This window comes from Stegodyphus dumicola, chromosome 5 (assembly GCF_044657685.1).
Source record: "Stegodyphus dumicola isolate Sdum_Otavi_A_Nest chromosome 5, ASM4465768v1".
Lineage (NCBI taxonomy): Eukaryota > Metazoa > Arthropoda > Arachnida > Araneae > Eresidae > Stegodyphus > Stegodyphus dumicola.
The window spans coordinates 33,530,843-33,556,298 of record NC_140772.1 but is presented as its reverse complement, the minus strand read 5'-3'; the positions used below and the strand labels follow the sequence as shown (position 1 = coordinate 33,556,298).

General features: G+C 28.7%; 1 protein-coding gene across 3 annotated transcripts in view; it reads left to right on the top strand.

Annotated features, from left to right (window-relative positions):
* The window catches only part of LOC118186671 (uncharacterized), a 72,554-nt gene extending 56,798 nt beyond the window's left edge, over positions 1-15,756 (top strand). For all 3 annotated transcript variants that reach the window (XM_035356794.2, XM_085816550.1, XM_035356793.2), the window contains exons 9-11: positions 6,344-6,805; positions 11,549-11,634; positions 11,763-15,756. In XM_035356794.2, coding sequence (XP_035212685.1) covers positions 6,344-6,805; positions 11,549-11,634; positions 11,763-12,659 — 1,445 coding nt within the window. In that variant the 3' untranslated portion in view covers positions 12,660-15,756. The remainder of the gene's footprint in view (positions 1-6,343; positions 6,806-11,548; positions 11,635-11,762) is intronic.
* Positions 15,757-25,456: the final 9,700 nt, after the last annotated feature.

Sequence of the window (25,456 nt, the reverse complement as noted above, 5' to 3'; positions counted from 1 at the left end):
GTTGGTTCTTTGATTCCTGACTGAGCAGAATTCCTTTCCATTAAATATTGTAAAAAGCAGTTTAAAATGTGTGAAATAGGAGTTGACTGGAGTAGTTATGTTACCTGTGGAAAATGTCAAATATGGTTGGTTTTCAGTTAGTAATCAGTTTCAGTGATTTCTTTCATGACGGTAGCTATAATGCAAAAGTTCTGAAATAGTTCAGCAAAGGTTAATCATTTTTTCATACATGAAGAGACATGTACTTATTACATACTTTAATCAAAATATGATACAAAATATCATCATACAAAAATCTGCTGGGATTGGGTTTATCTTAGAATGGAACATTGGCCTTTTACCATTTTGATTAAATTCATGATTCTGAAATGGCATGTGCACAAATCTTAAAATTTGAACATTTTGGTTAAGTTATTTGAATATGGCAAAACACATGAGATCTATTTGCTTAAAAGAGAAGGATGCCTTTATTAAGGAGTACCTGAGAGAAACTGGCTTGTACTCACATTGCAAAAAACTATAAAAGCAGATTTTGCAGTCAGCTTAAATTAAAATGCTTATTGATTCATTCTAGATCAGTTCAGTATTTATTTGAATAATATAAAAATAATGAATGAAAATTATTTTTCTGCAAGTTTAAAGTTTTATTACAAATTATTAAAAAAAGAATCAGAACAGAAGAAGAATGAAAATAAATTTATAAATAATAATTTATAAATGAAAATAAATTTATAAATAATAATTTATATTTTGATCATAAATTTATAAATAATAGATAAGTTATTTATGAAAATCATATTTATTGTTTCTTTATTTTTGCAACAGTTGCTCTACTAGCTTCATCAATGAAATTTAACTTATGAACATCTAAAAGTTCTTTTTGCATTTATTTGAATTACTTCAAAATTTTATTTTGAGCACTTTCTGAAAGCATATCATTTGAAATGCAATCACAGACATAAAAGTTTACTTACTGATCTTAAACTAAATACTGAGCTATTTTTTCAGCTGAATAGTATAAAATTATTTTTGAAAAGTAATCTTTATGTAGTACTTTAAAATGTGAGTATTAAAAATTCAGAATTTGAACTGAAAATAAAATAACATGTAGCATTTCCTAAAAGAAGTTTTTGAAGAGTTTTAGAAATAAATTCATACTTGATTAGTGCAGTGGTCTCAAGCTCAAATTGCATGCATACCGATGATGAGGTCTAGGCCTATACTTAAAACCATAAGCGTTCTTAAAATAATATTGTACCACAACAAAATACTACATGAATTAATATGTAATTTTGTTCATACTAACTAAAACTCAATCTGTAAGAAAAAGCTTTTTCTTCCACAGTGACAGAGTGGGAAAGGGGTGGCTATATGCAATATGTAAGAAGTTAAGCAATGTGACTGGTGTAGTTACAATTACGTACATTGTTTTTGTACATGTTTTGATAATAATAGAAATCATTCCAATTACTTTCCCTGTTATTCATTGGCAAATTAAAACTTTTCTTTGACTTGAAAACTTGAATATTTTTCTTATCAACAGTTATTACAGTATTTTGTTCCTTTCTACCACTGCTGACAATTTTTTCTCATATCCATAGGGGCACATATACCACAGGTTGGGAATTGCTGTATTAACTCATAATAAAAATTCCTTGTCATAAAAAGAAAATAAATAAAAAGTTGCTGTCATTCCTTGCATAAAGCATTTCAATCTGCTCATATCTGAAATAGTTTTATCATCTTATAGCTCTCGTTTCTACCTTTTAGCGAGTTGTTCATTCTTCTCTTCAGAAATGTAATTGGTCTTCAGAAATTAATACTCAATTTAGAGCTCACTTAGTTCCTCCCCCCCCCAAATTAAAGGCAATTTTTAGCTCTTCAGGTATTATTTTGAAATGAAGGGAAAACATTTATTAAGAGTGATATATTTTTCAATTTATTTTGAAAAATGAGGTTTCTCTCTCTCTTCTAAAATTTGATATTTCATTAAAAACCCCTTCCTATGTTTTTGAGGGGTTTAGATGCACGTTTTCTATACATATTTTTTCATTCCCTTCATAATAATAAGGAAGGCATTAAGTTTTTATAATGTTCTTAGTTATTTTATAGGAAATGCTAAAACTATTCATTTTACTTAACTTCAATGGGAACTCCAGGGTTCGTACGGTCCTTAAGAGTCCTTAAACTTTTTGGAATCCATTTTGGTCCTTAAAAGTCCTTAATTTTGGCAAAAACCAGCAGAAGGTCCTTAATTTTAATCATCTGAAATTTCTGTCTGTTTTTAATGACTGCAATTTTAAGTGTGAATTAGCATTTTGGAAGAATATTTTTGGCGATTCACTGACATATATGGTTATCTTTTGAATGGCTTTCATGGGTTATAATTTGTTTCTATTTCTAATATAAATGATGGGATACTCGAGTTTCTAAGCAAGAAGTGAAACATAAGCATTTGGAAATTCATTTTTTCTAATAAAGAGCTCTTAAACAAATTTTCGCTTTTGGGGATGTGAATTCTTTTATTAAATGGTTCTAAATTTGGCGATTTTAAGATCAGTTTCTATAGAAAATTTTTAATTCTGAGATCTGAAAATTTGTCGACGATTTTTTTTTTTTAACATCATAACATTGATAAATTTCATTAAAATAATAGTAACACATTGAAATTATATTTAAAAATAACATTAAAACAAAACATTTTTATTTTTTGCTGTCTTATTATAAAGTTTCATTTTGGCAACTTATACAATATTTTCAATCTGAAAAATACACAAGGCATAATGCTATAAAGCACAATTTACGAAACAGCTTTTAGCAAAAGCAAAATTAGCTATTTAATTAATTAAAATTGTCTTCTTTTTAATATTTTTCAAAGTAAGAGTTTTTCCCATGTAATTGTCTCGGTCAAAGTATTCAAAATTCTCAAAATATGCATGAGTTTTTTCTATAAAATTAATTTTACACTTTTCCCCTCCATTTTTGTTTCCAAAATATGTTTGGCTTTTTATTGTTACAGAATTGGTAGGGATAATTTTTCTTAAGTATTTTAGACATTGCAGCTTGGAAAGTTTAGAAGGATTTGAAGGCAAGATTTATAGACCCACGATTCTAGAAGATTCGAGAAATATGTGACAAAATGAAAAATGCCTCGATGGTATCAACACGTAATCGATGTATTTTGTAGAAAGTTTGGAGAACGTCTGGAAGAACAATGAAAACCTAATATTTGAATGGCTTACTTCTATTTACAAAATGAAAAATATCTTCATGGTATCAACACGCAATGGATGTATTTTACAAAAAGTTTGTGATAAATTTCTTATTTTTTGGATGTCTGGAAGAACAATGAAAACATAATATTTGAATGTTTTACTCCTGATACTAGAATCTTTTTCTTAACACGTTTATCTTCCCTTTATTTTCTCTACTTTTCACTAGACATAAGCATGGAAAATATCAAAAATGCTTCTAATCTTATCATTTGGGCAGGCATTATAGAAAGGGATTTTTTTATTAATAAAGAAATTGAAAACTTACAATTTAAAAGATTCGTCTAATATGTCTTAATGCATCATACACAGAGCAGACACTAGGGATTTTCCACAAATAGAATTCTTTTTCTACTTTTGAATTTAGTATTACTTATTGATGTAACAAAATTTTAAAAATTGAATAATAAATTATCATTTTTAAGTGCAAAAAATATTACTGTGGTATCAAATTTACTTTTAACATAATTATTGTAATTTAAATCTCAAACTTATTATTAAATGTAATAAAGATATGAATATAATATTTTATATATTTAGAAAGACACTGTCTTTCTAAATATATAAAAAGCAATATCTGTGGATCCTAAATTCTGCTGCCTAGTGCCTTTTTAAATTCTGCTTCCAATGTCTGCTCTAAATTCTAAGAGTTTTGCCATTTCTAGATTTTGTTGTCCCGTGTGTCACTAAATTCTAAACATTCCGCCACACCAGCTTTGTAACCGGCCTTTACCATATATAATTCATATTTTTTTCTGAATATTCATATTACTAAAGAAATAAAATTAGTAACTTTTTCTATATTTTCTAAATGCATTTAGTGTTTTTTAGAATAAGAGAAATCCTTAATTAAATCCCAAAATTCTAAAATGAAAAGGAAACGTGTTGAAGAAAGAAACTGAATACACAAAGAAAATTATTCTTCAAAGATATGTGCAGTTATTATTATGTAAATTACCCAACTGTTTATGATTTCAGTCTTTACTATAATTTCCCATGTCTATTTCCTCAAATGATAGAGTTACTGAGCCAGATTAAATTTAAATTAAATTGTATAATCTTTGACCACTAGTCCACATTTTGAATTTGATTGCTCTTATTTAATTACATCACCGTGAGCTGTAATTGATTTTGTTAGCATTTTTTTATGTTCTAAGTTCTTTTTAAATGAGAGATTCTTTTTAAACCTTTGTCTGATATTGTAATTACTTTCAGACATAGCGATAATTTGCTTCATGTCTGTCTGGGGCTTGGGACTATTTAACTTTTACCAGATCAATTAAACCCTCATAGGTACTTTGTGGAGAGGTTGATAAGTTGGGAGATAAGCCCGCAGAAACTAGCGAGAGCATTGGTTTGCATATTGAGACAAATCTCTCATTGTTAGAAAAGATGTTTAATATAAAGTATCCAAAATGTTTGGGAAGGTTTCAAATTAAAATGACAGATAAACATTTTGATGAGTGTTGTTGTTACAAAACATTAATTTTTTGTAGCTTTTAATGTGTAATTAATCTAATATCGTTTAAGAATCAGTGTCATAAATTACATGTATTTTAAACTGTGCAATTTTATTAGATTTTGATTTTAATAGGGCTTTTTTAACAAATATTGTTAAAAAATAAAATTTAATAGTGGCCATGTAAAGGCATAATGACTAAGGTTGCCTATTTACCTAATTTAATTATTTATAACTAACTACTTACCCTTAAAAATTATCTCTACATATTAAGGCGAGTTATTGCCTTTCATTAATACTCACTGTGGTCACAAGATAAAACACAAAAATGTAGAAATTCAAGTAAAACTTATACTTTGCATCTAGTGAGACTTAAAATAATACAAAACAACTTATCACCTCTGGTTGCTGTAATGGCTTATTGGAACCTGAAAGTATATGAACTAGGTTGCAACCCCTGGAGTTTTACACAAAGCTATGACACTAACTGCATGAAACAGAGCCTGACTAAATTTCAACACTTGCCAACCATGCCTTCACAGGCCTTTCAGGTTTGTTCGAATCAGCATGTCTCTCTGAACAATCAGCAACGGTGACAACATTCAGTATTTTGTTATGAATTATGTTGATTATGATCTTACTTCTCATTTTAACCTATTCCGCTTGACATAAAATCTAATACCTGCTATTTACCAAACTTCTAGACCAAGTATGTGACAAAATGAGATTAAAAAATCAGCATAAAGCTAACTATTAGTAAAACGTAAATGTCACTTATCTTCTTTCAAATATGCACAACTATTATTAAGTGTAAAATAATTAATGCTACTTGATAAATTGCATAAAGTTTATTTAATTCTCAAATTTATTAATAATTATGTTAATTCATGTTTAGTAATAACGCATACTACTTAGGGATCTATTTTATTTTTAGGATGGTATTACAAAAGTGAAATTCAGGCATAGAATAATATTTTTAATTAAATTTATTCAGTTACCATTTGCTCATAGGTCCTTAATTTTTTTCATTAATGGTCCTTAAAAGTACTTAATTTCCGTATGCAGAAATGTGTACGAACCCTGGAACTCTATATGGGCAGGTTTACTGTGCATATAAATATTTTAATGGCTGTGATAAAATAGATCTAAACTGTGATAACCGGTCTGAAAAGTAGTTAATACCTTCAGCATAGATGTACAATGTTTTATGAATGTTCTAATAAGATGTTATAATTTTTAATAGAAATTCTGTTAGTAAAATTTCAATTACATAGCTTGCCAGAATAGTTATTTTTAAAACTAAATGCCATTAGGGTGCATAATTCTGTTTCAAGAACGAACTCTTCAAAACTAAACATAATAAATTAAAATAGACTGAAATTAATTACAGTGAGCCACCTCTGAAAGAGACTAGAAATTCTAAGAACAAATTGATATTGATCAGTTCTTCTCTGAGATCATTCGTTACCATAGAAGACTAAAATCATCTAGAACTGTGGCTATCTGTGTAAAAAGGGATTTACTGTTATTTTAATTTTGACTTACCTTATTAAATAATTTGATATATTATGAGAAAAAAACATACTATATTTGCATTTTTATGTATTTTTAGATATTTCAACAATTTCCTGCCTTCAGAACAATACAAGAGCTGTTAGTAATAGGTATGGATCTAATATGAAACCTAGAAGCCTTGTGCGTCATTCATCATTTCAGGAAATATGTGCTGTAGCAGAGATGGAGCGTAGAAAACTTGGCCTTGATGAAACACCTCTTTCAGCTCCACCATTTGAAAGCAATCTAAAAAATACTGATGAAAGCTCAAACATAACTAGTTTTTCTCTAATAAAATTCGATGATTTAAGGACTGACAATAAAGATGTTGTATATAAACTCCCAGAAATCAAAATAGAGAGAAATCAAGAAAAGGGAACTCGCTCTATATTGAAGCCACTTAAAGTTAAAATGAAGCCTCAGTTCAAAGTTGTGAATCTTCCCAAATCAACCACTCAAAGAAGTGTACCTTATTATATACTGAATACTAGTAAGAGTGACAAATCTGCAAATTGTGCAAGTAAGGAAGATATAATGCATATTTTAATAGAACTTTTATCATTAATGTCAAGATGTGATGTTCCATTGATGCAATTGTTATGCACTATTTTATGTTGTTATATGATCTTTAACAAATGATTTATATGAATACAAAATCAGTTCATTTTTATTTATAGCAAAAGAAAAGTTCCTTATTTAAAATAATTTTTAGTCATTAAAAAAAACACTAATTCTTTTTTAAAGTGTTTAAAAAAGCAAGTGCAATAGATAAAATTCTTTCTCTCACTATATATATATATAAGATAGAGTTAAAATATATGTGATTAATATAAACCTCAAAGCCCGAATTTCAAATTTGTTTTTATTTTTAACCTTTCTGTACAAATTTGATGAATTATTGATTAACAAACTCAGCAATTTAAAAGCAACGTGTTGCCACTTGGCAACTCACTTTAAAATTTGATTTAATAAACTTTGCAATTTTAAGAAAAATGTGTTCCCACTGCCTGATATAAACTATTTTTATCTTCCATATGCCAGTTTGTTGCTATATGACAAAATATAACATATTCAAGAGGGATTGCCATCTCATTTTAAAATATCTTGAAAATTACCATGCAATATAAATGACATAATTTCATATAATTCAGAATATCAGTGTTATATATGAATACACACTATTTTCAATTTCATGAGCAAATCAAAAATTATATAGATATTTTAATTTCTTAATTTGTTTCACTACATCATTTTGATAAAATTTGATATTTCATTAAAAACCCTTCCTATGTGTTTGAGGGGTTTAGATGCACATTCTCTCTCTCTCTCTGTATATATATATATATATATATATATATATATATATATATATATATATATATATATATATATATATATATATATATATATATATATATATATATATATATATATATATATATATATATATATTTCATTCCCTTCTTAATAATAAGGAAGGCATTAAGTTTTTATAATGTTCTTAGTTATTTTATAGGAAATGCCTAAAACTATTCATTTTACTTAACTTGATAACTGGCTAAATATTTTAATGGCTGTGATAAAACGGATCTAAACTGTGATGGTCTGAAAAGTACTTAATACCTTAACAAAGCATAGGATGTAAAATCTGTTTTACGAATGTTCTAATAAGATGTTATAATTTTTAATAGAAATTCTGCAAGTAAATTTTCAATTACATAGCTTGCCAGAATAGTTATTAAAATTTATTAAGTATTTATTAATTAATTTTAATTTCTTAAAAATTTAATTTGTTTCACTACATCATTTCACACAGTTGCCTATTACTTTTATCTCAACATAAAAAAAAAGTGAAGTTATCTTTCATTTGTGAGAGGGGATTAGTTTCTGAGAAATGCTATGTGTGTGTGTAATAATGTAGAAAAATTGAGTGCATAGGTGTTTATCTATAATGAAGAACAAACGTGACAGTAATGTATTCAGGATGGAATCTTAATTCAGAATGGGTTAGTTTTGGTACATTTTGATTGGATGATTAATAAAGCTCTAAAATTATTATTAGCAATTTTTAGTTCTCAAAACCTTTGTGTTACCAGCACAATAAAAAGAAGTCATATGATAGGATTAATATGGAAATGAAGTAGCTCAGAAAAGTTTATTATAAGCAATTTAGAATAGAAAGGAACACTGATAATTCAAATTAAAATTTCAGGGAATATTGCAAATTTATTTCAGAATTTTGCTTTATATCTTTTTCATCTTGCATATATATTGTAATAAGTGAAATTTTGGCATATCGGCAAGATGTTTTGAAGTAGGCAATGACTTTTTACTTTTTAAGTATTGGATTCGAACTTGATGTATGCATATTAATAGAGGTTGTAAATGAGAAACTGCTAGATGCAAGATAATGGTTCATAGACTATAAAGAATTTTGGTAAGCTGTCCAGTTATTTAAAAATTATCCCTGTTATAGCAGAGATCGCCAAACTGTCGATCATGACCTACTAGTAGCTCATGAGGACATTTTCGGTAGATCTTGTTAACTATCTTTGGTTGCTTAACCTTGATTCCTCCACTGAGCTGATACTGACAAGAAGACACTGCTACAGCGGAGTTAGAACTGATGGATTTTCAAAATGATTTATCTGTAAAATCACTTTCTTTAAGCTATGAAAATACTTGGCCTCTTGTTCCCTAAGAAAAATATCCAATTTGATCTTGATTTGTGTCAAAGTGAATGCAATGTATTTTATGCAAATATTTTAGTCAAAATCTGGAAAAGTCAGGGAAGTCAGGGATATGGCAATTCCCCCTCCCCCCAAAGAGTGATTTTTTTTTTCATTCTAATGTTGGAAGTGATCACTTTCTTGGCGAATTATGTATTGCATAAGCATCACTGGGGCAGCTGGCATAGAGCCAATTTTCGAAGCTCAAATCAGATTCAAGGCCCACCAGCGGCCGAGCGGTAAAGTCGCTGAACACTGGTAGTTCGGTCCGAGGTTCGAATCCCACGAACGGGCTGGCTGCATGGGTGTTTTCGTGGTTTTCCCCATGTGTAACGTGTATACGAGCCAGTTTCCCTTAGAAAGTCCTCCATGAAGGCATCCCCCCCCTTAGGCAGATAGCCCCCATGTGCTTTTCCATAATTAAATACACCAAGTATATACAAATCAGATTCTTTTAGAAAGGCAAAGCAAGTGCATGCTGAACAAAAGAAAATACCTTCCCATTCTTGTATAAAACAAAATCAGTTTAATCCGAGTATACAGTACACATGGAATTTGGTGACATTATGATGAACTGTAAACCAGATATTTATGAAGAGCATTAAAAGGGTCATTTTGGTGTAGGCAACAGTTTGCAAAATCGTGCCAAGGCCGTACTGTGTACTAGGATTTTATCACAAAATCTTTAAAATATTACTAAATAGATTACTTTCTTTCGTTTAGCTGCATTTTTTAATCCAGATTAGGCTGATTCTAATCTCAATCTTCAGTGGAGAAAATAACTCCTAGTAATGTTTTGGAGATTATATGTAATTGGTAAACTTGTGTTTTAAAGTGGTACCATAATTAGACTGAAATTTTCTTAAAACACACCTGAAAAACATGGAAATGTTGGGGAATTTCATTCTTCTGTTTGAGTGGCAACCCTAGTTCAAGATTTCTTACAAATAACTCGGTCATAAAAACAAATAATTGAGAAAATAGGTATTTATGTATTTTTTCATTGGCCATGAAAGTTGATAAAAATGTTGCCAGACTTGTAATTATTTCAACAGAAGTTTGAACAAAGAGGTCACTCTTTATATATATATATATGTGTGTGTGTGTGTGTGTGTGTGTTATTGGCAAAGTATGAAATCCAGCATTCTATAGAATGCCAGATGACAAACCAGCAAAGTAATGAAATAAATCTTTTAAATAATAGCCATATCATAACCTTTTTTTTCATACTTTACTTAAACAGCATTTGTCATACTATAAAATGTATATAATAATTCTCATATTTCTTACTTTAACTAAAATTGGCAGGCATTCTTTAGAATGCTGGTGTTTCATACTTTGCCGGTAATATACATACATACAATAATAGATACAAGTTACAGATACATCATTAAAAAATCTTGACTCAGTTTTGTGCCAGTTGTTTCACAGAAAGCTTGGAAAGAATAGATATTCTTTATTTAATTTAATAATCAGCAGATAAAGTGGATTAATGTGTGTTATGTGAAACCAACAAGAAAACTTATGAGTGTGTCTTGACATCATGTTTTTCCATCATTAACACCAAATCACACATTTTTAAAGACTGGTTTCATTTCCTGAAAACAGGCAATTGGAAAATATGCAAGAATAAAAAAATATCAGCAAGCAAAATTAACTGAAAAATATTTTTGTTTTACTTAATGTGCATTAATAAATCATCTCTATCTGTATCTGGCAGAAATTTTTCTACCAATTCTCAAAAGTCTTTGCATCAGTCAAGTGTTTATATTATAAATGGCACTGTTTTCCCATTTCATCATTAACATCACAGTCATCCACCTCGTAAAATCTTCATTACTGATGCAACTTTTTTTTAGTAATCAAACAATCACTTATAGCTGTTGAGGTCTGGCATTCAATTTCAATTACAATTACAATTATTTTAAGCCAGATAAAAAAATAATTTGAACTATGGAAATCTATTACAGCTTTTGGCAATAGTGTTTTGAATAGTATTCTGAAAAATTAGGACTGTTAAAAGGCTATAGTATTTCAGTCATTGTGTGTATCTTTAAAATAAAATCTACATCAGTTATTGCTGTTTTTCTTGCACTGATATATATAAATACATATATATTTAGTGCAATACAATAATATACAACTATATAAGTTGAATTTATAGGGTGATTTTAAATCTGGCTTATTGCAAATTTCGGCTAAACTTTTATAGCAAAGTCTTACCTCTTGGCTATGCACAGATCAGTTTATATGTGAAAATATACAGTAATTCTCTGAATATTTTTTGTGCATTTTATCTTTAAAGATGCAAAAATAAATCCTGAACCAAAATTAATGAATAAAAATGTTTTGTCCTAAAATATTTCTAGTAATTAATAAAAGGTTACCACTTAATATGATTTTTATATTATCTATATAAACCAAGAACAACTTGAGGATTTCAAATGTTACATGTATTCTTCAAGATTGCCTTAAATAAAAATCCATTTTAATAATAATGCTTTCTAATGATAAAAAATCATAATGTTTTTTAGATGTTCCCAATGTACTTGTTTTGAAATCTCCAGTTCACTCTCCACAAACTAAACAAGCAGCAGTGGACAAAAAGCCGGTTAGCAATGTAAGTCTATAACGTTTTGTTTAAAAAAAAATATTGAATGCAGCTAAATTATTTTTTGTTCTGTATTTTCATAAATTTCAAATGTTTCAAAATAAATATGTCTATTTTAAATGTTTTTCTTCCTGCAGGAGTGTCTTCAAACCTTGGAAATTTCCTCTGAACAACGTGATGCTATTTTGAAGTCACTAAATTTAACACTTTCAGATGGACAAATAGCTGCTATACAACTTGAAGGTAGATCCATTCAACCGAATTCCAATAAAAATAGTTCATGTAATGTGGTAAAGATCATTCATAAAAATGTAGATAGTCTAAATGAGAATGAAGACTGCAGAAAAAATAGTGCTTCAATGAATGATGCTGTGCAAACTGATACAGAACAAAGTGGAAGTCTTAGCATTTGCAGTACAAGAACTAATAGTCCAAGTAGAATGGAATCACCTTTAAGCATTCCTAGCAGTTATCCAACTCCTGTGCCTCCTAACATACCAGACATCACCTTTCCCTCAAACACAGATGTTGATTATTTTCTACAGAAAATAGAAAGCTATAATGAATCAGTACATTTAGAGAATAAGTCAAATGAATTAAACTATCCTACATATAAAAATGAATTTGAAGTTAAAACAAAAGGGCCAAAAGAAAATTCTTCTGAATGTTTAAAAACCAAAGAAGTCAAAAATATTCATCCACGGATCAGCTCAGTTGACAGTGGCAGTAACGACAGCTTAAATGCAGAAGTTTCAAATATTTTAAAAGGAAAACAACTAGGAGATAATGCTTCAAAAAATGAAGTTTTTCTCATAGATGAAAAGACATTACTTAGCCCCATCAAGAAACCACAAGCAATACTTCCAAATATTTCATCTTTGGTAACATCTCCTTACTATTTTCCTGGGACTGTTTTTGTATTAAATACAACTCCAGTAAATTCGCCTAATGGTAGCTTTTCTTTCACATATCCTATTTCTACGAAAACAGAAAGCCCTGTAAATAACGAAAAGAAATTATCTTTAATTAAGTAATTTATTCATTTTACATAAATTATTACATTATATAGTATTGTATAGCTTTTCCTGTATTATAATTACCGTATTTGACGGCATATAATACGCACCCTTATTTAGACGGCCACACACAAGGGAAAAAAGTTTCAATAGCGTGGTTTCTTTTAGTTCTCACATTTCGTAAAAGCCAAATAAACAATTATTGAATGCAATTAACTTCACGTATAAGACCGTCCTTCACATATAAGACGCAGGTAACTTTTTTAAGACCAAATTTATTAGAAAAAGTGCGTCTTATGTGCCGTCAAATACGGTATATGTAAATTTTCTAAGTGTATGTTTAGGATGAATGTACAGTTTTTTATAATACTGAAATGAAAGATATATGAATTATCTTGAAAATTTGTTTAGAAAAAAAGTTATTTATGTTTTCATTCACATATTACTTTAAGCTATTATAGAAAAGAAGAATTATTGAAAGATTTTTTAGAAAAATGTTGACTATCAGACCTAAACGTATTATATTTTGCTTATTTGTAGGATTAATTGTAAAAGAACTAGTAATCTGATTCTAAACATTCATAATAAAAATACTGCAATTCATATCATGCACAGTAACAATACCTGACACAATAATAATTACATTTCATGCTTTCTAAGAGCATAATTACTTCTTGGGTTTCCATTAACTTTTTAGAAACATTTTACATTCATTGAGTGTAAGTTTTGATTAGGAATTTGTGTAACAAAATTTGTTTTGAATATTCAGTGAAGATGTATATATATAAAGCAAAGAAAATGTTTTATCCATCATAGCTAGTACCATTTTGCTGTTTGAGCTTTAAGCTTGTCAACAATGAAGGATAAAAAGTTTCTTAGTTTACTTTCTGTATCACTTATATATAGCAGTATCTGCACAATTAGTAGAATCTATTTCTCTGGCTGGAATTTGTAGCAATATTACTTATACTATGAATGATCATTAAATATATATAAAGTAAATTGTAAAAAAAAAACTTCATGACTGGCATGCTTAGAAGAGAAAGGGCAGAATATAAAACCATTTATGTATAATGTGAATGCAATTTATTGCATTTCAAAATAGAAAATTCAAAGAAAAAAGGAAGAGGATTAATCATATTGTTTTTTTCTCTCTAAGTGAGCAAACCGCAATTTGATTATTTCCTAATTTTATTATTTGCTTTATCACATTATTTATGGCAGCATTTAGCATAATTTTTTTTTTTTTTTTTTTCTATTATATATAAAGGATATAACAGAATTGATGGCTGTAGGTTTAGGAGGTGACAGAGCATGGCAAAATTCACAATTTTCACAGTAGAGTGCGAGTATAGAAACACAGTATATACAAAAAATATAGAAACACAGTATATACAAAAAATATGGAGAAAGAAAAATCTTTTCAATCACCAATTTTTATAAAAAATAATACTTAATATTTGCAAGAATTGTTCAGACGGATAAAAACTAACAGTAATATATGCATCACAGTGCCTTTATAGTACTTTGAAAAATGCCTCGTATGTCAAGAGTTGATGTTGCGGTGCATATATTGCAATTGCTGCTAATTCCTTTCAAATATCTGTGATTAAAATGACTTTTTATTCTCTATGTTCTTCATATTAATCGTTTCTGCATTCATATTCCATTGTGAAAATTGTTACTTTAGTTATATTTTGTAACCTCTTAAAGCATATTTATAGCATTGATCTTGTATTTCTGGTAATATATTCACATTTATTAAGTTTTTCTGCTTTAAAAGCAAAAATTTATATTTTATGAGATTTGACAGTTTCATAGTATATTGCATTATTATCCTTTAGCAAAAATTTGCTTTTGGGCTAATTTAGAATGCCAAAAAATTATTAAAGTGGGGGAAAATTGTAATTAATGTAGCTGAGATATTATGTCATTTACAATAAGAAAATTATTGTAAATGGCTATGATCACTGCTAGGACTGAAGAATAATTAAACATGAACTTCACTACGCTAGTGACATTTTAAGTATATCCCTCCTTTAAAAAAGTGGCAGCAGTGCTTCCTTATAAATTAGTATGTCATGTTTTACATTACATTTTCGTGAAAAATGTACCTTGCACATTGGAAAAATATACAATATATTGATAGTAGCAGTAAATATAAACCTTCCAGTTTGAGTTGCACTAATAATTAACAGCAGCTAAACTTTGGGTTCCTCATTAGCTTTTTAGATACCTCTCACTTTTTTAGTTATACAAATTTCTAACCATAATAATAACTTATAATAAATGTACAGATATTGCAAATAATAAATGAATACACACATGCTATTAATATTTCCTAATATGAAAGCACTTGAGTCCCTTTCATTTCACTCTCTATATTAAGCTGTTAAAAAATTTACAATTATACAAATACACAAGTTTTTGCGTTAACATTTTATATTTATACCTAAATAAATAATTGAATCTGATTCAACAAATTAAAGTGTTTTGAGCCAAACAAATGCAAACTAGCTGAATCCTACTGCTGAATATTTTGCAGTATGGCATTTTGATTCCATCTGCTCTAAATTTACTCAATGTTGATTCTCAAATTTAAAATACGTGTACCCGCTACAACTAATTGCCATATTATATTAGCTTTAATTCATAATATGTAGATTTATGTATTACACCATTTAATTTACAATCTTTGTTTTTTAAGAGAATTTTTATATTTTTATAGAATCCTTAAAAATTTGAAAATGGTAGAGAGATTGTTATATTTTAAGACATGAATGAATAAATGTAATTTAATAATCATTTATTTTAGATGTAATTCATTTTTAGGCATTTGCAGTGTTCTATAAATATGTAACTTTATTTGCTATTTATTAAGCATACGTTCTCCGGTTTATTCGCTTTATGTAAGCTGTATAGCATATTTGGCTTTGCAAAGAAAAAAAATATATTAAAAGATGAAAGAAAAATATATAAAAAGATGGTTAATCATAAGAACTTATACATGTTTTCAGACAGATCATTTTTTAATTTGTTGTAAAATTTATATATTTATCAATGTGATTATTACTTGGTGTTTGATATGCCTCATTAAAACCTATTATTACCTTCATGTTGCATTTCATTAGAACTCTCAACACTATACAATTTTAACTTTTCATCATGAAAATTTTACTTTATCAGAACTTTATCTGATCAATCGTTACAAGTAATAAAATATTCATGTTTAAATAGTAACCAATAATCAAAAATCTCTTTAAAAAAAAAAGAACTATTGTAAAAGGGGAAAATAAATAATGACTCTTCTAATAGCGCTCATAAAGGGAATGATTTACTAACAACTCTTTAACCTATTCTTAAAAATATTTTTTCCTAAAAAATCTTATGAAAATTATAATAAAAGTCTTATTTGTTTACAATATATATTACTGTTTTTATAATGACATGAATTCGATTTTGTAATAATTAATTCAATCTTATTCTCATCTGTTCTGTCTGAATAAATACGTTCAAGATTCTATTTTTATTTCTGTTATGAACTGAAATTCAATTTTAAAATCCATCCACACTCACAGATGTAAACATAAATGTCTTAAAAAGCAAAAAAAGTACACAACACATATGCATATTACCAAACAGTTATTGTAGACATACAAATAAAATTAAATATGAATGTAATGAAAATATTTAAGCTGAAGCAATAGTGCTATATGTGAATAAAATATAAATATAATAGCAATATGAAATGAGGAAAAAATCAATTTCTCCACCATGGAAGAAACTTGGAACTGCTTAGAGTACACCATTTCCAGAATCTTGTGTTATCATGATGCCTTTTGCAAAACGCCAAATCTTGTAAGGAAAGTGTCATTTCTGAATGTCATATGAGCTATGTAAAGCAGCTGAAATAATGGTTCATCATGGATTAGAACAAATTTTCTCTTTTGAATTTATGCCTTAAAAAACAGCAGCGACACAATAGCCAAAAAAGTTTTATTACATTACAATGTTCTTACTATGATGTAGTTTAGATTCTGTACCTTAAATTTTTGTTTTCTAGTCTTTCTAAATAATTATTTTTATTATAGATATGAACTAAAATTCAATTTCAGAATCTGTAAATTTACTGATGCGAAACGATCTCGTAGTAAATGAAGAAAAATGCATTTTGATACATACTGTCATACCACAAAAGTCTTTACCTGCCCTTTATTTCCATAACTCCACTGGTTATAGACATACATTTCCAATTACAAAAAAACTTTTTAATTTAAAACATTAAATTTGCAAAAATTACAAAATTCATACATTCCCCTCATTTGCTACACTTATATTTTAGGGAAACTTTCCACTAGTAATAAAAAATAAAATGCAGAAAGTTTGACTCAGAACAGGTGATCGAGTTATGTGATATTAATGTTGCAGATCATATTCAGGGGCCATACACAAATCAATGTGCAACATCTTTGAATCTATACATAACTATGAATAAAATATAAAAAGAGAAAAGCTTTCTGCTCTTAATAAATAAAGATTATTGTGAAAAGTATTCATCAAAGTAAATTTTTTCAAAATGAAAATCTTATTCACAGAATCTTGAAGAACTTGCATTGTAGAAAACACTAGTAGGCTTCCATATTAGTCAGAAAATTTTTTGGATAAAAATAAAGGATTTAATTTTAAATTTGGAAAGAATTAGAACTATCCTTTTTAGCTCATTCTGGGGTAATTTGTATAAAACTTTAACATTTACCACTATGAGTAATACCAACAAGAATATTCCTAATAACGATATTAAATATGCATTATCCTAAAGTAACTATAATTCTTTAAAATAGGAACTAAGTTACATAAAATCGGAAATAACTAAAGATTGTAGAAAATAATCGTAATCCAGATTTATTTTGCCTCTAGTGGCTCAGTTATAAATTACTGAAAGCTGGTAATCTGATCCCCAGCTCATTATGATGAATGGGAAGGTGGCTGCATGAGCTTTTGCAGATAGTAGTAAACTTTAAAATTATTTTTCTTCTGATTTTTGGCAGAATTATAAAAAATGCATTGCTTTGTATTTTTGGGGCAAATTTGAATAACTTTGTTCAAAATTAAAATATATTGTTATAAATAATACATTTCTCACCCAAATGCCTATATCATTTGTTTCTTCATGCAGTTGATATGACATAAAAAATTCTTCCACAATATGCTGATATTGCAGAAATTGAAAATAAATAAGCTATTTTTAAAATATTCATACATTTATAATTAGCACATTTTAAAACCATGTGGCATTTGCTGCTTGATGTTGTGGATCTGGTAGCATATTCAGAATTTTGAACAGACATAATGTTTTTTTTTTTTTGAATGAAATGTTATTACATCAAAAGTTCATCCATATTCAAATCTCAAATTTCTTTTAGCTTTGAATTTTCAATAACATCAACAAAGTTCTGGTATGTTAGAAATAAATTATTTAATAGGACTTGGAATTGGCAATTTGCCAAGTGTAGTATTTTTGTCAAACTCTTTTAAATAAGTAATTACTAACGAAAGGAATAATTTAGTCATCAATAATCTTTTGTTATTCTGCTTAATCTAATTTTATCAAATGTTGATGAACTTGAAAGACAAAATGTTCCTTATCATATTGAGATTTAAACTTATTTGAGAACTAAGAAAAAATATGACAACCTTTTGCTGGGTTGCAATGTCAAGAGAACTACATCACCAAGTGCAGATCGTAGCCAATTCTCTTGTTGGTTGTAAAAAGAGCAGAAATTCGGATTCCTCTTGTGCTGAAAGTTTAAATTATAATGCCAAATGTCATCATTCAGCTGCAACAGATTTTTAATTTTGAAATAAAGGGTATTTGGCTTTTTTCTAAATTAAAAAAAGGCCAAGGGCAGAAAAGCTGATAAAAAGATGGTTGTCAGTCCTACTCTCAGTCTTCTGAGTGGTACAATCATCTTTATCCAGTTATGAAAATTTTTGATACTTAGTAATAGTTTAAATTACTTTAGTTTTTTTTAATAATATGTCATCTTAAAGAATGGAAGTTTACGAAAACAGGCACTAAAATACGTAATTATACAAATTTAAGTCGTAGAAGTTATTTAAATACAGTTCCTCATGAGTACATCCAAAAAGCTATGCCATTTAGAGGTTTAATAAAATGATAAGCACATGTTTGAATCCCAATGCATGGGTCTTTTCCACTTGTGTAACATAAATACAAGTCAATTTCCCTTACAATGTTTACCATGAGGGCATCTCTTTCTTTAAGCAAATGGCCTTTGTTTATTTTGTGGTATTAAATTAAAATTCCCATATATACAAGATTCAGGATTGACGCTAGGTATTTTGTGGTTCGGTTCAATCTTTCTGCAGGTCTGAAATTCTGGTGGCAAGCAAGCACCTCCCTAACTTCTAAAAATTTTGCTGCCTGGTACAGGCACAACAGCTCTGGCACCAACCCTGCTAACAAATCAGTTAGTCTCAGTTTTAACAGCACTAATATAATCTTTTGGCCTACAAGTATCATTTACAAAATCTATTTTTTGCATATGGAATGAAATTTTTGTTAAATTTATCTTCATCAACACTTTGCAGCGGAGTTAGCTGAAGTATGTAATCATTGCCAAGCATAATGTCAACAAAAAAGGTTACTATGCTCTTTTATATTCAACTACTAATATTTAAAAAAAAGTGTTTAGATATCACTATCTCATACTGCAGTATGTTAATAGTCATGCAATGATGAAAGTAAAAAATAATAATGATTCACCAGGTTGGTGTCAGTGCCAAAGTGGAATTACAAAACAGAACTCTACACATTTTATTATGAAAAAATATCAAATTTGTGCAAGGAATAAAAAATTTCATAAAAATAAAAAAGTTGCTGGTGATCCAGATGTCTGGATTTTAGATCGTTCTAGCAATACTGGACATCTGGATTTAGGAATTTGTATTATATATTGACTTGATTTGAACAGAACCAAAAAATAATCAAAGTGGTTGTCAAGAATCAATTGATAGAATAACTAATTTTTCAGAGTAGAAATGATAGTTATTTTAATCTTACAAACTAAACACCCATACAAAAAATTATATGAGATATCGGTACTCTTCTATTATCAGGACTGAATTCTGAAATGTACGTATATATGTGCATACATGAACATGTACATACATACACACATTTCTTATAACAGAAGACTAATATTAGCCGAGTTGAATCATACTGGAATTCGGATCAAAAATACTTTTAATATTTCCAGTTACTGTAGAACTTCAGCAGATTAAAAATAAAATATACATAAAATCTTCATTCGGTTAAGAAAAACTTTCAAATATGGGCTATTCTCTCTAGAGAACCTAAATCTAGTTAATTATGTAAAAAAATTATTGATGATTTTGCTTTTGTCAAAAGCATGAAAAAATAATTATAAAAAATGAACATCTGAGCATTTTTTTTTTCATATCAATTACATTTCTATTTATAGTATTTCAATGTTATTTGATATTTACAAATTTTTTTTTTTTTTTTTAATGCTTCCATTCACAAAATATAAATCATTACTTGCATTATTTTTTTGAACATATAAAGTTACGGCATTATGCCTTAAATTGTTATCTTTGATGAAGTATACAGACATAGTTAATTTGATTTTATATTGGAAAGTACCTCAGATTAAAAAATAAGTAATTATATATTATACTATCAAACCATTTAAGTTTATGGAAATTCCTCCAAAGTTCCAATGGAATTCTGGAAAAAATATGTGTCTTTATTTAATAAACAGTTGGTATTTGATTGCTTTCTTTTTGAGCTTCCTAAAAAGGCTTTTACCTATTTCTACTATTTTGTTAAGGTTTCCAATTTTACCAGAAGTTCCATTTAGAATGCTGTTAGTACAAACTTTCCACAGGTAAAAATGCCAGACTATATTCAGTTGACTATATCATCCCTATTAATTTACACTATATATTTTTTTCATGTTAGGATCCCATAACTTTGAAAAGAAACTATCGCTTGTTGGTTTGTAAAAGGCAAGCCCCAAATTTTATTTTTCAAAATAAAGAAATAATACAACTTAGAAAATGATCCATTGCTTGCTGTTTCATAAAAGGCAGGTTTCAAATTTTAATTTTTTTTTTTTTCAATATGCAAGGAAAAAATACGACAATAACATTTAATTTATATCCTTGTTCATAAAAAAGTGATTTATCAAGAATCAACTGGACTACATCAAGTGAAAGCACAGATGTTATGAGCCTTTTGTTATGTTATGCTTATTCCCAACTGTCATTAAATCGCACTGCTTGCCAATTTTCAAGGTCAACGGGATAATGCACAAGTACCATAAAATAATCTGGTGCTACACTATACCTTGCTTTCCTGTAACACAATCAATTTCTTTATGTTCTAAATTTTATTCTGCCAAAGTATAAATTTTAGGTGCTTCTACTGCAAGAGACAAAAATATGACAGTCAAAAATCGTTAATCCGGACCTCAAAGCTATTTCTGAGCATGCGTCAACGCATAATGCGTTCACACATGCGCATAATACGTCTATGCATGCGCAATTAATGTATAAGGGACGGTATAAGCTAAGCTAAAATTATCCAATTATCAATTTCAGTTAATGTTGCAGATTGTGTTGTTCCTTAATCTTCGAATTGGATCTGGCTTATTATTTTTTGCAGGCTGTTAGAGCAATTTTATAAAAGTAAGCTTGAACTTTTGATTGTGTCAAATAGAATTTCCGATGCTGGAGCTGCCAAAGATCTACAAAGAGAAAGGGCTGATCTTTGGAATATGGTAACTGGTAGTTTGGCGACATTTTGGAGGCGATAAAGGTTACTACCTAGGACTTTGGTAATAATGTGAGAAGCACTCAGTTCCGATTATGCATTATTTTGTGTGAGGGAAATGAGAGATCATGAGATATGTCATGTGACATTAATAGACGAATTACAGTTGTTTAATCGGAAAAGGGGGGAAATCTGGAAATTTCGTATTTAGCTATATTCTGTGTTGTGTGAAACGTGACATTAAGGGACGAATTACAGTTCTTTAATCGGAAAAGGGGGTTAATTTGGAAAAGCTTCATTGTGTGTTGTGTGAAATAGTGTTAATTTTCGGATTGCATGGCGCTATGTAAAGTGAAGTCTAAATTTTTAATGTGTTTTTTCAACTTATTATTATGATAATAATAATAAGTTGAGATTGTGTGAAAGGAAGGATACAGTCAAAAGTCGTTAATCCAGACTCGTCAGGACTTTGGCGATTCCGGATTATAGATCATCAGTTTAAATCTGGTAAGATGACATGCAGAAATTACAAAATTAAAAATATAAAACCGTAATTTATGAAATAAAGAACAATTATGATCTAATAGGTATCAAAATTTACAAAAAAAGCTTAATATTTGTTTACTTTATTAAACATTTCTTTCAATGTAAGTTGTTTAAGTTGCTTCCTTTCATGTGATAATACTTTCTCTTTAATTCTATTAAACAGATACAATTTCTTGTTTAGTTACAAAGTTCTGCTGTTCAAGTCCTATAATTGCTTTAAATCATATCAAAGACGGAGTACATGACATGAAATACTACATTTAGTAAGGAATTATAAGCCAAATAAAATAAAAACATCTGCCGTGAAGATAAGGATAGTGCTGACAGATCAACTTCCAATTCATTACGCGCCACGTGCCCCCCCCCCCCCCCCCCCGCAGAGCAGCATGAAATTGATAAACAGATTTCGGATTTCGAAACATACTTTCGCTTTGTAAATCCTTTACATATTAGTAAATATATATCGGAAATTCTATTTGACATAATCGAAAGTTCAAGCTTACTTTTATAAAGTTGCTCTAACAGTCTGCAAAAAATAATAAGCCGGATCCAATTCGAAGATTAAGGAACAATGCAATCTGCAACATTAACTGAATTAGATAATTTTAGCTTAGCTTATACCATCCGTTATATATTAAACGCACATGTGCACACACATATTTGCAGCCATAAAGGTCTTACACGCCCGCGTAAACGCCTATGCGCGTGCGTCAAAGCGACGCATGCGCAGAAAGTTTGTAGCTTTGAGGTCTGGATTATAGATCATTCCGGATTATCGGAGTCCGAATTAACGACTTTTAACTGTATTACAGTTAAGTTTAAATGGCGGTGCAAGAAATATGATGAAAATGGACATTTTGTGAAAAGGAGTGTAAGGAAGGGTACGTGGTTTTCTGAAAGTAGTTTGAGTGTAGGTGAAATTTTATTAATTTCTTTTTACTTGGTGAATAGACTTCCAGTTGACTACTGGATTTAGGATTTAGAAATTAGCAGTAGTACTGCAGCCACGTAATGAAAATTCTTGTAGTTTGAGTATAGGTGAAATTTTATTAATTTCTTTTTACTTGGTGAATAGACTTCCAGTTGACTACTGGATTTAGGATTTAGTAATTAGCAGTAGTACTGCAGCCACGTAATGAAAATTCGGAAGAAGATTAGGTAAGTTAGTATTTTTAATCATTTGAGGATATTATTTTTATGCATTGTTCTAAATGTAAGGAGTAAATAAATTAATGTGGTATTATTGGAAAATTGTTATTAGCAATGATTTAGTTTAAAGTAATTAGGATTGTAATCTAATTTTTATTAATTTAATGTATGTGCTTATTTATATTTTAAGTAGTGTTTTTTAATTTAATGATTGTGATTTCGTGAGTCATATATTTGTAGTATTTTGGAATACGTTTGAGTAGTATACGTTGATTATTTTCATGCATTTTCGTGAAATTTTTATAATTTATGAGGAAAAAGCAGTGTACATGAATATAGTGAAGAGTGTGCGCAATGCCATTTTTGTGGAATTCTGGGATGTTTTTTTAAGTAAAAATAAGTCGACGTGTACATGGTTTAGTGAAATTTTAATTAAATGATAGTTATTTTGTGAATTTTATGTTTGTAGGAATTTTGTATACGTTTCAGTTGAAGTAAACGTGTATGGAAATAATTTAAATATTTGACACTAAGTATTTGTAACTATTTTTAATGTTTGCGTATAAATTCGTTAGTGACATTTATAATAGATAATTTAGAGGTAAAAGCTTTTGGATATTTTATTTATTTTATATGTGGAAATGTTCATCCTTGGAAAGGGTATGTACTTTTTCGCGATCAGGTAATTTCATATATGTGCTTTTTATCAGTTTAAAGATTCAGAAAATTTTCCTGCAAATTTTTGTAATTTATGAGAAAATAGCAGTGTAGATGGATAAAGTTAAGAGTGTGTGCAATGCCATTTTTGTGCAATTCTGAGATGTTTTTTTAAGTAAAAATAAGTCGACGTGTAAATGGTTTATGTGTATGTGCTAGTCTGAAAAACGCGCAAGGAGTTTGCGATTCTGCACTTTTTCCCAATTTTGCAGTTAATATTTGTCATGATTAAGCAGTTTTGTTACATAAAATTTCTAGCATCAGTGTAATTCGGCTAGTAGATTGGTGCAAAAAGTGTTGATTAAATAAAAAGAAAAGAAACATGTCTTTGCTTTGTGAAGACAAAATGGCGGCGAAAAAAAAATAGAGGGTTGCTGTAGCAGAGTTGGTCGCCAAAAAATCGCCAAGTTACCATAATCCAAAGATCAACCAGAGAAAGTATGTTTCGATGTCCATCAAACAAAAAGTGGAATTGCTGCAAAAAATGGATAAAGGCATATCCTTTGTTTCTCTAAACATTCTGAAATATGTTTATCAATTTCACGCTGCTCTGCGGGGGGTTGGGGGTGCGTCGCAGCACGCAATGAATTCAAAGTTGATCTGTAAGCAGTATCCTTATCTTCAGGGCATATGTTTTTATTTCATTTGGCTTATAATTCCTTACTTAGTGTAGTATTTCATCTCGATGCACTCCGTCTTTGATATGATTTAAATCAAATTCCTCGTCATTATAATTTGCTTCCGATAGTGAAGAAAGTGACACAGAAGTTATTGAAAACGAAAAAATTTCGATTGACAAATTAGTTGGTATTCTCGACACAGCAATTATAGGACTTGAACAGCGGAACTTTGTAACTGAACAGGAAATTATGTCTGTTTATAGAATTAAGGAGAAAGTATTATCACATAAAACGAAGCAACTCAAACAACTTACATTGAAAGAAATGTTTAATAAAGTAAACAAATAAATATTAAGCTTTTTTTTTTTTTTTTTGTAAATTTTGATACCCTTTAGATCATAATTGTTCTTTATTTCATAAATTACGGTTTCATATTTTTAATTTTATAATTTCTACATGCCATCTTACCAGATTTAAACTGATGATCTATAATCCGGAATCACCGAAGTCCCGACAAGTCCGGATTAAAGACTTTTGACTGCATATACTTTGAAAAACATTTCACATCTCTCTTGAATTTATTTCAGAAGCTAAACTATATCATTATGAAAATAATAAATAGTCATATTTTCTTACAATTTTTTATTTTTAATTGCAATTTACAAACATGCATACAAAATGTTTCATTTCTTTAAATATTTGATTTCAGTAATTATGTAATTTTTTACTTCTACTGCAGTTTAATATTCTGTTTCAGTGACAACGACTTAGTTTTTTTTAATGTTTCAAATATAGCATTAACAGATTACTCTGAATTTAAGCTATCTGCTTAGCTTGTCGTAAAATAAAACAGAAAATTATAAATAGATATATATTTTGAGTGAAATTTCAAATAAAATTATTATTTTATTTGAAATTTATTATTTGAGGTATTTATTAAAATGACATTTTTGATAATCATACAC